Here is a 12,669-nt window from a genome sequence, read left to right as displayed (position 1 = left end):
CATGCATACCAATTCCAAACCGGACGCATCTCTCTTTCTCCTCCAGCGATACGAGTGAGCGATGCGTTTTACTGAGTACAGTCTATGGTCTTGAACATGTGCCGGCTTCCATTAGAGAGAGTAAGAACATTAAGTTACTCCAAATATACATGGTCCCCGGTGAGCTGCTGGAAGTCTTCAAGAATACCCTGCCAATCATCAGGGTTGTTGCTGGAGAACTGCTGCAGGCTCCTGAGTGCCTTCAAATCTGACTCCATGTTTTCCTTTTTCGTGGTGCCATTCAAGATTGTGGTTTGACCCAATCCCAAAATCAACCCATACAAGGCCGCAGCCGATGAGATGCTCGCTTCTCTAGCTAGAGTTAAGACTGGCTGGGACTGAACCAATTCAGGATTTGCTGTCAGAGTCCAGAAACTCTGATAGATGATCTGGTGCTCTCGGCAATATGCGCGGAGAGGCACGTCGAACTGGGTCCCGCCGTAGAATCGATTCTGTACAACAGCCGGCTTCACTTTGGAAAGCGACACAATCTCTTTCAAGACAGGCAGGGTGGTATTCGAGATACCGAGGCTGCGTATGCGATGAGGGACATATGTCTCTAGTGCCAACCACGCTTCCATCGTCTGGGCCATCGTTGGAAGAGGCGAATGAAGTACGAGTGTGTCGATATACGTATCTTCGGCACTTTCAGGCTCAGCAGACAGCCGAAAATTGTATAGAGACGATTTCACAGAAGCGTGGACTTGATCTGTCACACTTTGCTTGGGGTCATAAGGCATATCATCTGGATTTTGCCCATGGACAGAAGTGAACTTCGTTTGGATCTACGGTTGTTCAGCAAGCTGCTGTCGACTGTCATGCCATGCAACTTACATATAGATCCTCCCGTCGAACGCTGCCATCAACAATGGCCCTCCTTACGCCTTCGCCCACTAGATCTTCACGGTAGTGCTTTGGCTGGGCCGCAGTATCAACCGCGCGAAATCCAGACCCGATCGCTTGGTGCACCAAATCGGCCGTGCGATCCTTCTTCCAGGCCGTGCCATAGATGAAGGTCGGCAGAAACGCCGGGCTTGCATTTTGTACCGAACGCAAAGTATAGCCTTCCCACGAGACTCGACCTAGTGCAGATCGAGCCATTTTACCTGTCGCTTAGTCTTGCAGGGTTCAAAACGACTGAATGGTGAAAATTGGAGGTGAATCTCCAAGGTAAGGTTGGAAGTTGGAACAGAGCTGGAGGCTGGGTGGACCATGAGAGCCCGTCAAATCAGCCCACAGAGATCCCCGCACAACTCAGGTGGAGATCTTGGTCTACCCTGGGTATCATCACGACCTGTTGCAGCATCTGGTTAAAATAAGAAGAATATCATGCAATAATAAGCTGTGCCTTCTTTATATTCTCCAGATCATCCGAGCGTGCTTCTCTATCCTGGTCAAGCATATCTGTTTACTCGTTACCAATGGCCTAATCTATCCCACAGGTGCTATACACTTAGCAATGAGCTAAATTGACCTCAACAGAAGCTCAAAGTTATTGCTTAACTACGGTAACGCCAATTTGCAATTGGACTCTGGCGCCATGTGCTCCTGTATGAGCCCCGACTGGGGACAAGTAATCACAATGTAGCCAAACTACGTTGTCCATCCCTTCGTCTCATGTCATTTCCCAAAGACGAGCTCCAGATTCTAGATCACCAGTGAACGCCAGTGGAACAAGCGCGCGAATGGTAGCCAATGTCCAGCTTTCTGAGAGACAGTCGTCTCTTCGTGGCTCTACCCAAAGGGCGCGAGCTTGGGACGGACCAAACAATCACAATACTGTCCATCCACACATGTTACTGGAGCTGCAGTATGTAATTGTGACTCTGAACGTGGAGAACCTTCTCGGCATCGTCACCTAGAGCTTAAAGTTTCCACAGTCCCGGCGACGCGCAATGTAGGGTTATAAACCGTCATAAAGGAACCTAATTCCCACAGTGTTCTTCCCAGCATCAACCCCAAGCTAACCCTCAAGCACAAATTGACCTCAAATTGAAGCAACAGAATGCGCATCAATCAAGTCCTCGCCATCTCTGGTCTCATGCTTCTAGGGAACCTCACTCTAGGAGCAGAGCTAGACCGGGATGACGTCCCCAGTCCCTGCCGGTCAGCCTGCGAGCCGGTCGTCAGCGCCGCACAGGATTGCGACAGCAGACATGACAACGACACCGCAGAGATGCAATGCACTTGTGACCCCTACCGCGCCGGGACTCGTATTCCCCGGTGCGAGGCCTGTATTGCGCAGTATAGATCAGAACATCCGCGCGATGATGACTATGATGGCGGAGACGATGAAGCTGACGGTGATGATAATGACGATTCAGATCCTCATGATAACGGTATGTCTTGTCTTCCTTGGATGCCCCTTCCAGATTTGTTTCGATATAGTACTGATATCGGAAACCCAGATGCCTACGACATCCTCACCTCCTGCGGCTTCTACACAACCACGTATGCCTCCGGAGGCCCGATTGGCAGTTCCTCTGCATCTGCGTCACCCTCGTCGTCCAGATCTATCGCTTCCTCTTCTGCCTCGGCGTCCTCGTCGATCGGATCTATCTCCTCTTCCTCGGTATCTGCGTCTTCTAGTTTCGACTCATCTGCCTCGTCTGCGTCTTCTACCTTCGACTCCTCTGCTTCATCAGCGGCGTCTTCTTCCACCCCATCAATCACGCCCCCAGCTTCATCAACTACAGATACAGATGACGATACTCCTTCAATCACCCAGTCTTAGTTCTATATCGGGGAAGCCGGACGGAAAGCCGCACAATAAGATACTGGAATTGAAAAACATGCGCTCTTCAACTTGCCTTCATCAACAAATTATGTCCTCGAATGTCTATGGGCTCGCTCCGCTAAGTCTAAGTTACTAGCTACGAGCCCGTCATTTATATCAGACATCACACTTGGTATTTGCCAGATAGGTTTGTTTAGTAGCTTTGGCTCAAATCGAAATGTGATGCTAGGAATGCTGGCGCTCAAAAGTTCTATTGTCCTGAGATCTTATGTCAAAATCTTTGTGATCCTATTTTATTTTTCTTGTTTGTTTGTGTCTCTGTTGGTAGTTTGATGTAATCTAATCCAAATTTACTTCGTGAACTGTCTGGTGATGTTGATTTTTTCTTGTTCTTATAACTAGATTCGCAAGATATATATTCTGACATCATTCTGTACATTGTCGGATCATGGATTGGATATTCTACACAAATACGGTACACCTCTGTGAATGTATATGATCGTTCTATACCAGGAAGTGCTCAAGCAATAATAAAGTTTTCGATCTTTGCTATTACAATTGTTTTATTGTGTAGACATGTTCTTGGGGCCTATATTTTGTCTCCCATTTTCTCCTGAATCTTCCTGGTTGGAAACGGTTTAGACCAGTGTAGCGTAGGCACAGATTGCATTGCATTAGGCGCAGATCTATCTGCAAGTGAGGATTTCTGAGGGGACAGGTCGTTAACTGATGCAGGAGACCCCTCAATTCATGTATCTCACGCAGTTTGTGATCTCAATTGCCAGCATTCATGGGGCTGTTGCATTTTATCCGTCTCAAGCCAGCTACAAGCCGAATCGTCAACCTTAGTCCGAATACAGGAGCTGAAGTGACCGTCGGAGATATTTTGCGCTCTGCTCTGAGCTGCAGGAAGTGAGTTAAGGCAGGATTGACTAAATCCATTTAGTAGGAGCCCTTCAAGATCGCCGATGACTCGATGGAAATGAGTTTACTACTCCGTACTCCGTATTTTGTTCCCCAGGGTGGCCACTGGCGATTCTTTTTGAGATTCTCCTCAAGGCTCAAGACCGAAGACTAAGAGACTCCTGAATTCTAAATCCTGAACACCGTTTCAATCGGCCTCATTGAAGGCTTCCAGTATCAGATTTGTCATAACAGTGCCACATTCGGACGCAAAGTACGAAGGAGGCTAGTCGCTGTAATATGTCCTTTCGAAAGTACGGAGCTCAGACAGGTCACCAGAAATAGGACTCGGCGACTCGCGAGTCCTCCGGAGTCACAGATGTGATGCAGGTGTGATTCAAGTGAGCCCAGCAACAATCACCATTTCGAAGACGTCTCCGCTGCCGATGATCGAGTCATCCGTTGAAGTCAAAAAGGGGTAGCTCGGAGAGTCAGAGTGGACTGTGGCAGTGTTCAGTGCCACTGCGGACAGCGGACTTCTGCTGCCGGGGTCTCCAAGGAACTATGTCCCAGAAACCACGCGGATGGGATGGTTCGGACCCAGTTTTAATTAATGGTGGATTTTCATATGGGGCTAGAAGTCCCGAAGATTTAGGATTGCCATGCTTCTTCGCGCAGGTGACAGATGCTGTCGGAGCTCGAAGCTATGCTCCAGTTTGACGGCTGCTGGACTGCAACACACCTCCGGTCGCCTCGACAGTCTTGATCAGCTAGAGGAGTCTCAACTGCAAGTGCAGGCTAGATTTGAATGGTTTTCAGCTCCATTTCACGGGTTCTGACGACAATCTAGCGGGTTCTAGCTTGAGCGTCAGCCGTGAGCGGAGCGGACCACGGCGGGAGGGGAAACAGTCTCCGTACCGTTGATTGACGATGCGATTGTCCGATTGTCGGCTAACCAGGTAGGAAAGAGGGCGATAATGATGAAGAAATGAGCTCATTCAAGAGAATTGAAGGTGAGAATGTTCCTTACGCTGGAAAGGATCGGCCATCTCAGTGACTACGTACGGAACTAGTCAGTGGAATCCTCTTCGTAGAAAAGGGGCTGCCAAATGGGAGAATGAGGTTGAGGTGCGGCGGTTGTAATATCATTTCGGAAGGCGAGGCCTTCTGGTTAAAGGTAGTGTCTCAGATAAACAGTCTGCAGATCATAGCAACGAGGAGGGAAGCAGCAAGGGTAGAGACAGCAATTCTCCGTTTGTCGCCGGTGTCTCTCCGTCCGCGGGTAGCTCTGGGTGACTGCGGAGGAGGAAGCAAGGAGGCACAATCCCCTCATGCTGTTCTACAGAAAACCAAGCTCGGACACAAAGAGTAGTACGATCGCCGTAGGGTTCGACTGTGACTTCTAAGTTCTTGTTCTTGGCTCAAAAGCCGCTGGTTAGTTACTCTGATGGGCTGGTGTAGGCTGAGAGAGGCCCATGCCACTGTGTAAATCCTAATAATTCGTGGTGAGGCCCATGCCAAAGCAACTTCAGCGAGGAATACTCAGCCGTGTACCTTATCAAAGTCAATACACTGGCAACGCCGCGGGGCCATCCCATGTCTCTAAGGATGAACAAAGGACAAGTCTTGGACATTGATGGTCTGGAAAAGGACCAAAGCCTTCGGCAGAATAGCTCAATCAAACTATCGAACACAAGTGCCCTTTCTGGGCTGTAAGCCTTCTCTTGACATGGATGTTCTAGAAGTATATCAGCAGTTTATGCTGTCTACTCGTGTGTGTGGTAGGCTGTAGCTAATGTAGCAGATAGCTTGCTGCCCGGATTGATATCAAATGCCGTGGCTCGACCGAACAATTTCCAGACTATATCCACGAATTAGTCACAGCAGCTCCATTCGAAGCAATCCAGAAGAAAGGAATTCGAGCATGGAGCTCAAGTGGGTATCTGCTCTCCGAAGGGAGACGAAGTCAATCTGGAACATCTTACCCACTGGTGGCGGATTCCTGAAAATCGGCACATGAGGAGTTGATTATTAGCTTCGACTCTGAACCAACAGGAAGTGTTCAATAGCTGGAACGTTCCGAAAGGGCCGAACCGGCAAGCAGGAACGTTGTGCTCGAAGGTGCTGGTTGGAGGATTGGGGGGAACTGATGGGTCGTTGACTCGTTGAGCTTGGGATGAGGCGGTGCTTCAGCTGAGTTTGGGAACCTTGCCGCAAGAGAGAGAGGTTCAGTTCAGGTGGCTACTACCCTGAAAGAGAAATGGATCTCAAGTGCTGAAGTGTGATGAGAGGCCCCATTGCAATAGTCAAAAGGTGGCGAAGATAATAGTCATCCAGACACAGAGCCCCTGAAGCAAAGCAAGAACCGCCCCCGCCTACTACTGAACACCTTACACCACATCCGACACGAAGAGAAACAAAGTACCCAAAAAGTAGAGAGCAGTAAGGTTCTAAATGAATCTCTTTGACAGCAGCCGTGACGAAATGAAAAAGGCCACATGAAAGGGACAAAGAACTAAGAGCAGGACACGAGTGATAATCAACATGACACTGCGCAATTATGACGAGTGGATGCGATGAGCTTCAAGATCATTTCCTTCTGAGGAGAGCCAAAAATACATAAAATAAGGGGCAAGGGGGCCCCAATACTGAGGAAGTTCTAGGCAGAAAGACTATCTGAGGCTAGTCCTGGTCAGTGCCTGAGTGCAGAGTATATGTAGAGCACAGCAGACGGTGTCAGTGACGGTCAAGACATGTTGTGAAACTCTCCTCCACCTGCTCTTAAGACTTGAAATTGAAAGTTCATCTGAATTTCTGCCTCCTCACTGCAGCTCCTCCTTGGATAATCACATTCTTTGCTGGACAACCACAAGCCCCTTGTTTCTTTGAGTCCTCTCACCTGCATAGCTAGGGCGTTGTTTTTGTTGTTGCTGTTCCTGTTGCTAGGACTCGCCAACTGTGAAAAGAGACGCATCGAGGGATCGAGGACAAGCGTCAAGCAAGCAACCAACAGCTGCACTGCAAATCAAGCGCATCATTGCATGCGAGAGAATTGATATCGATCCACTGCAAACCCACAAACCAAACAGAATTATTTCAGCCCAGCACTAGCGAAGTTGACTGGATAACCTCGATCGTTCCCCGTCCCCTCGACCCGGCCCCTATTCGTCTGTCTCTGGATCTTCATCTCTAGATTGACTGCGTGGGATCTGAAGGTCATTCGTCTGTGGTCTTGGGTCCTTGTTTCAGTCCAGAGTCAAGACAAGACAGACACAGTCAAAACGACCTGTCCATATTATTTCTCATATTTTATATTTTATTATTCTTGCTGTTGATAAACGGGGAACAGCGGGAGAGATTCTGACTGCTGGTGAACCTTGGACTAAAAGCAGGCCGTCCGGGTTTTCCTCTCCACTACATCCAGTCTTTCTCATCCCATCATCCCTCCATCCATCCTCCTCCATCCATCCCTCCCTCACTCTCTCCATCCTCCCTCTTCTCTATCCCACTTCCTCCCCGATCTCCCAACGTCTTGGTGAGCCCAGGCTGTGGCGAGTTTCTCTTTTCTTTTTCTTCCTTTTTTTTACGTTTATTATTTCTCCTTTTCCGTGACATTATCCCCATCCATTATTCTTCTCTTACCTTTTGATTCTGTATTTTTTCTTTGGTCTGGAAAGGAAGGCCAAGAACCCACATCGCCTGGCCATTGAGGTTTTTACGATCACGAGACAATTACTACGGCAGCTGAAGTTGATCGGGTTCCCTGATCAGCATCTCGTCGCTTTTAACTTCGTTCCTATCTGCCCTCTCGTGCTCTGTCAGAGCCTGCCTTCAGCGCCCCTCCCCCCGGGCCGATTCGAGACAAGCCCCGACCATCCCTTCCCAGGATCGAAAATCTCCGCTGAACCACGACTCCGTCCTCGACCAAACGTGGCTTATCACAGCCCGTTATTATCACCTCCGACTTGTCGATATTGCCTTCCTCCTGCCTCCATCGCTCCTATGACTAAGTACTAGTCCGTACACATTATATCCGAATCATAGTGAACGGGATTGTTGTGGTGGATTCTAGCGCCACATTCTTCGGTTTGGCTGTCTGTTGGGAATTCCCCGTTTTCTGCCACCATGAGTTATCAACAAACCCAGGACATGTATCACGACAACTCTTCCGCGCGCTCCCCGGGCTCGCAGCGCCATCAACAGCCTCTTCATCGCCAGCCTTCGCGACAGTTTGATGCTTACGGACCAATGCCGGTGAACCTGTATGACGACCCCATGGCTCGCTACGATCGCAACCTCGATCGTCTAAACCCTTCGCTGCACAATCCTTCCTACGCCTACGATCTTCCTGGCTCGCAGACGTGGAATCCGAATGGCTTTGCCAACACTCAAGCTCTTGGAGGGATACGCTCGGCTTCGGCTAGCCTGAAGACCGCGTCCCGCGGTGCTCGTGCTGGTCTCCCCACGGTACGTGATCAGTCTCAATCATAATAATCCTCAGTATATCCCTGTCGCTAACTTTAATTTCTTATCAGACGTGGCTTGATCAGCAACCAGGCATTCCGAGTCCCTTTTCAAACCTGGGCTCTGCTCCCCTGCAAGGAAGCTCCATGAGAGATCCCACGGGTCCCTCGGAGGCCGACGACGAGTTGATACCCACTGCCATTGTCATCAAGAACATTCCCTTTGCCGTCAAGAAGGAACAGCTTGTCCAGCTGATGACTGAATTGAACCTGCCACTTCCATATGCGTTCAATTACCATTTCGATAACGGGGTATTCCGCGGACTCGCATTTGCCAACTTCACATCTGCGGAGGAGACGGCAACTGTGATTGAAGTACTCAATCATTTTGAGCTTCAGGGCCGAAAGTTGAGGGTTGAATACAAGAAGATGCTTCCTCTTCAAGAACGCGAGCGCATTGAACGCGAGAAGCGAGAGCGTCGCGGTCAGCTTGAGGAACAGCACCGTCCTATGGCCGCTTCGCAGCTCCAAACTCAGAGCTCCATGTCCTCCCTTACATCACACATTCCGGCAACTTCTCCTTCCCCGGTCTCCCAGCGTGGACAAAAGCTCGGTAGGTCAACTGTGGTCTTGGCTTTTGTTGATTCAAGACTCCTAGATTCGTTACTAATCATTGCTCTCTTTAGATGTCGACCTGAACGATTCCCAGACGCTTTCCTACTACTCTCAGCTGCTCCTCTTTAAGGAAGACACCGGTCGCGATTCCGTCATCTTCCCACCAAATTTGACACCAGTACAGCGTCGGACTGTCCACACTCTAGCTCACAACATGGGTCTGGGCCACGCGTCTCGTGGAACTGGTGACCAACGCCAAGTACAAGTCTTCAAGGTCGCTCCAGGCACGAATGTGAGCCCCCCTTTGTCTGCCATTCCTGCCGCTGTTCAGCCCACGGAGACTGCTCGCCGGGGGCTCAACCGCGCCGCGACTATTGATTTCAGCGAGGCTCGCAACGAGGGACCTACTCATTTTAGTACCCTTCGTGGTCAGCCCTCCGGGTTCCTTGGAGTTTTGGATTCTCCGGCTAGCTTCGGGAATACGCAGAACCTACGTGCGGCCAAGTCCTTCGCGGACTTGCGTTCTTACACGCCCTCCCCTGTCCCTTCTTCGGCCAGCTTTCCGGCTGCGCTTCAGTCCAACGGCGCCCGTCTCCAGCATTACGAGGGCTCTACTAGTGTCGCGTCGAACACGCCCACCCTGACGCCTGCTCCGTCTGGCTCCTCGCTTGGCATGCAGCGTGATGACAATCTTCTGGTCAACAGCTTGAGCAGCCTGTCTCTAGGCACTGGAATTGGAGGACCAAACGCGAGTCCACGGAGATTGAGGGGTATGTTCTCCTGGGATCAGTCTGAAAGTCAACCTTCCAGCGCTGGACCCATTGGTAGTAACCGCACCATCGGAGTCGGATTTGACGGTCAGTCACAGGAGCGCATGCCTATTAGGCAGCCGAGAGGCCCCATGCCCGAGAAAGGGCCTGGTTTCCGACGCCCCAACGGACACCAATCACGCGGAAGCGACGAATTGCGCACGAGCTCCGGCGTGGAGATCATTGTGGAGTAAACGTTTAATGGGAGACGAAGACGACGAAAATTGTTAGATTGCTTTACCGAAAGACGCATACGACCTTTTATATCACGAGGCCTGATCTTTTTGTGCGATGATCGGCTTACGATTCGATGAGGGATGATGAGACGACAATGCAACGAAAGAGAACACAAAGATATTTTCTCTGACGCGGCCAAGTTTAGAAGTTATTTTGGGGCAGCCCTCCAGGTGCGCCTTTTACACGGACTCGTTTATGTTTCCCCCTTCGCCGAAAAAGAAAACGAAATTACGCAAGTTGAAGCCATGACTTTTGCGACCCGGCGCCCTGCATTTGTATGCACCGTTACCCCTCTCCCATATTATTTATTCACCTTTTTCTTTTCTTCATTTTGAGTTGCATCTGCCGGGAACAAAGCCAAAATCAGAAATGTATCTCTTAAGAGGACTACGAAGAACGACCAAAAAGAATCCCAATGTCTTTGTTATACGACAAGAGATGATCTAGCATTTGCATTCCTTTTTGGATCTGTTGTATAGGGGGCAACTTGCATCGTTTAATGCTTTCTACTTTTTTATTCTTGGCTTTTATTCTTCATTTATTCTTCATTTCCATGCCGCATCTGCTGTATCTCTACCTGATTCTATGCAACTCAATGTTTTGGGTGTCGCGTATCTCCCTCATCTCCTCTACATATCATACCATACCGTACGACGCTTCTTCCTATCCTGAATTTCGCATCATTGAAAATAGCTCACAGATCCGCAGTATGCACTTCTCTCCATTCCTAGAATAACCCTCAGACATGCCTACCGCGATAGTCCACACTGATGCGGCCCCTGTGAGCGGTATCCTGTGTCATATCTGCGAGCTCTTACAAATCAAAGGTTGAATACCTTTTCCCCCCCTCATACATAGGTTCTTGGTAGTATTTCTGATATCGTTGTCTGCAATTGGATACTCCATTTTTATCATTTCTGCCCTGTATTTCACGTTGTAGTTGTATCAACGTAACACAAAGACTTCGCGAGTGGCGTTAGACCACCTAAGTAATACTATTTCAAGCCGTATGCTAGTTGCTATTACCTCGGTGTATTTTGTCTACAATCCGGAGGGCATCAGATGTTAGTGGGCTGCTGTAAAGGCTGCAAAAGGTCATTGGTCTCAGATCTTTTTCTTGACCAGTAGCATCTGAACGTCTCATGGCAAGTTTTGTAGCAAATTTTGATTTCCGTATTTCATTTTATATATAGAGGTTCTCGTGAGCCGGGGCTTCTTTCTGATCTTGAAGGGGTCAATTGGTATATCTTGAGGCTAAATATGTTATTGTATGGCTTGTGGATATCACGAGATTCCAGAGGGTCTCTCTTGAAGACAGAAGCCTCTGGTCAAATACAGACAAGTTTTGGATGAGCCGTCTTTTCGAAGATGGTATAATAAAGAATAATTGCTGTACATCAGTAAGGGAATATAAAAACATATGAAATCAATGATATATTTTTGTTACCCGGGTTGGTGTACTCGAGAACTCAAAATGGCATTGTAGTGTCGATCTGTTTTGATCATGTCTATTGGTTGAGTGAAACCATGGATTGGAATGGGATATGGAATATACCACAATGATGGCATGGAAACTTGAGCAAAATAATATCTCTTCGAAGTCAAGACAGTTTCAAGGTCCAAACATAGCGTCTTATAGCACTGCATTTCATTTGTACGTACTCCTACAAGCAAAACTGCCTTGATAATGGTCTTTCTCTTTTCCTTCACCCGTGCCAACATAAATCGCACCGCACACAACACCGTAAGGAATTAAAAGACAAGAGTGAGATTAAAAAACAAAAGCGACAGAAGGAAACGGACAGCTAGAAGATCCCTTTTCCCATTAGAGCGCCCTGAATAACGCGAGACAAATGACACACGGAGCAGACATATAGATAATAGATGAAGCAAAAAATAAGGGCGAGGCCGGTTCGTGGACAAGACAGAGCTGCAGAAGGATCGCAGCATTGCGAAGGAAGAAGGGAATATGCGAGTTCGGGAGCGCAGGTTCTCACGTGCGAAGTCTGCAGAGCTCGGATTCAGTCGTCAATTTCGCTGTACGAGGAGTCTTTCCATTCAATCATCATTAAACGCCGTGTTTGTGGGGGTATCCATTGGGTTTATGCGTCCGATTTCTTCTTCTTCTGTTCGACCTTGAGCAACAGGGCGCGGTTGATGCGGGGTAGAACACCCCCAAAGGCGATAGTGGCACGGATCAGAGTGTCTAGTTCTTCATCACCACGGATGGCGAGCTGCAGATGACGTGGCGTGATACGCTTGACTTTGAGATCCTTGGCAGCGTTCCCGGCAAGTTCCAGCACTTCTGCGGTCAAGTACTCGAGGACAGCAGTGACATAGACGGCGGCTAGATAAAGGCGCGTTAGCAGTGCCCTACACGAATGCAGCCAGTGATGTACACTTCGGATGCACAGACCTTTCGCGCCAACGCGCATCTTGTTTTGCGTGTTGTTCTTAAGAAAACGCTTCACACGACCACATGGGAACTGCGAGCTTGTTAGTGATTGGCCGACCATGAAAATGTACAATTGGAAGAATTATAAATGGGAAAAAAGAAGGGTATCAAGCAATAGACTGAAGGAGTGCACAAAGCTTCGGAATCACGAGAAAGGAGAGGGAGGGGTGACCGAGGGCGGCTTTGGGATATCGCAGGTTCGACAGATCGCGATCGGATGAAACAGCTGAAGAACAATCAAGACATGAATAGTTAATGTACTGACCTGCAGACCAGCTTTCGCGCTGTGGGACTTTTGGGCCTTCCCCGCAGAGTCCTTGGAGCCTGCCTTTCCACCGATAGACTTTCCCTTTCCGCCAGGCATTTTCAAAAAAGTGTTCGGATCCGGGGTCGCGGATTATGAAGCTTCGC

At 49.0% G+C, this 12,669-nt stretch overlaps 4 protein-coding genes across 4 annotated transcripts; 2 read left to right on the top strand and 2 right to left on the bottom strand.

The window, feature by feature from the left end:
- Positions 1–27: 27 nt before the first annotated feature.
- On the bottom strand, positions 28–1,298 carry BJY04DRAFT_187505 (putative aldo-keto reductase (AKR)). Its single transcript, XM_073711050.1, has 2 exons — positions 874–1,298; positions 28–824 (listed from the first exon to the last, which is right to left on the bottom strand). Exons 1-2 carry the CDS (start codon positions 1,138–1,140, stop codon positions 135–137), a joined length of 957 nt encoding a protein of 318 aa, XP_073572052.1. The 5' UTR covers positions 1,141–1,298; the 3' UTR covers positions 28–134.
- Positions 1,299–2,044: 746 nt separating this feature from the next.
- BJY04DRAFT_217561 (putative GPI anchored protein) lies at positions 2,045–2,773 on the top strand (the record flags this gene model as incomplete). Its single annotated transcript, XM_073716084.1, has 2 exons — positions 2,045–2,378; positions 2,448–2,773. The coding sequence occupies 2 exons, from the start codon at positions 2,045–2,047 to the stop codon at positions 2,771–2,773; spliced, it is 660 nt and encodes a 219-aa protein (XP_073572051.1).
- Positions 2,774–7,804: 5,031 nt separating this feature from the next.
- BJY04DRAFT_227395 (putative R3H domain protein) lies at positions 7,805–10,220 on the top strand (the record flags this gene model as incomplete). The annotated part of the gene is made up of 3 exons (XM_073718618.1): positions 7,805–8,146; positions 8,215–8,755; positions 8,829–10,220. 3 exons carry the CDS (start codon positions 7,805–7,807, stop codon positions 9,758–9,760), a joined length of 1,815 nt encoding a protein of 604 aa, XP_073572050.1. The 3' UTR covers positions 9,761–10,220.
- Positions 10,221–11,304: 1,084 nt separating this feature from the next.
- On the bottom strand, positions 11,305–12,649 carry htz1 (histone H2AZ). The gene is made up of 2 exons (XM_073711049.1): positions 12,220–12,649; positions 11,305–12,150 (listed from the first exon to the last, which is right to left on the bottom strand). Exons 1-2 carry the CDS (start codon positions 12,317–12,319, stop codon positions 11,906–11,908), a joined length of 345 nt encoding a protein of 114 aa, XP_073572049.1. The 5' UTR covers positions 12,320–12,649; the 3' UTR covers positions 11,305–11,905.
- Between the last annotated feature and the right edge of the window lie 20 nt (positions 12,650–12,669).

The sequence above is a fragment of the Aspergillus karnatakaensis genome (genome assembly GCF_047715665.1).
Source record: "Aspergillus karnatakaensis strain CBS 102800 unplaced genomic scaffold BJY04scaffold_20, whole genome shotgun sequence".
NCBI classification, from domain to species: domain Eukaryota; kingdom Fungi; phylum Ascomycota; class Eurotiomycetes; order Eurotiales; family Aspergillaceae; genus Aspergillus; species Aspergillus karnatakaensis.
Note: the sequence above shows the minus strand (reverse complement) of the source record. Positions and strands in the feature narration are given on the sequence as shown.

Excerpts from the sequence above, each read along its gene's own strand:
- BJY04DRAFT_187505 (XM_073711050.1), bottom strand. The coding sequence starts at position 1,140 with ATGGCTCGATCTGCACTAGGTCGAGTCTCGTGGGAAGGCTATACTTTG. Across the intron at positions 825-873 it reads TTCGACGGGAGGATCTATAT|ATCCAAACGAAGTTCACTTC; the intron begins GTAAGTTGCATG and ends GAACAACCGTAG.
- htz1 (XM_073711049.1), bottom strand. The coding sequence starts at position 12,319 with ATGGTCGGCCAATCACTAACAAGCTCGCAGTTCCCATGTGGTCGTGTG. Across the intron at positions 12,151-12,219 it reads GATGCGCGTTGGCGCGAAAG|CCGCCGTCTATGTCACTGCT; the intron begins GTCTGTGCATCC and ends GCCTTTATCTAG.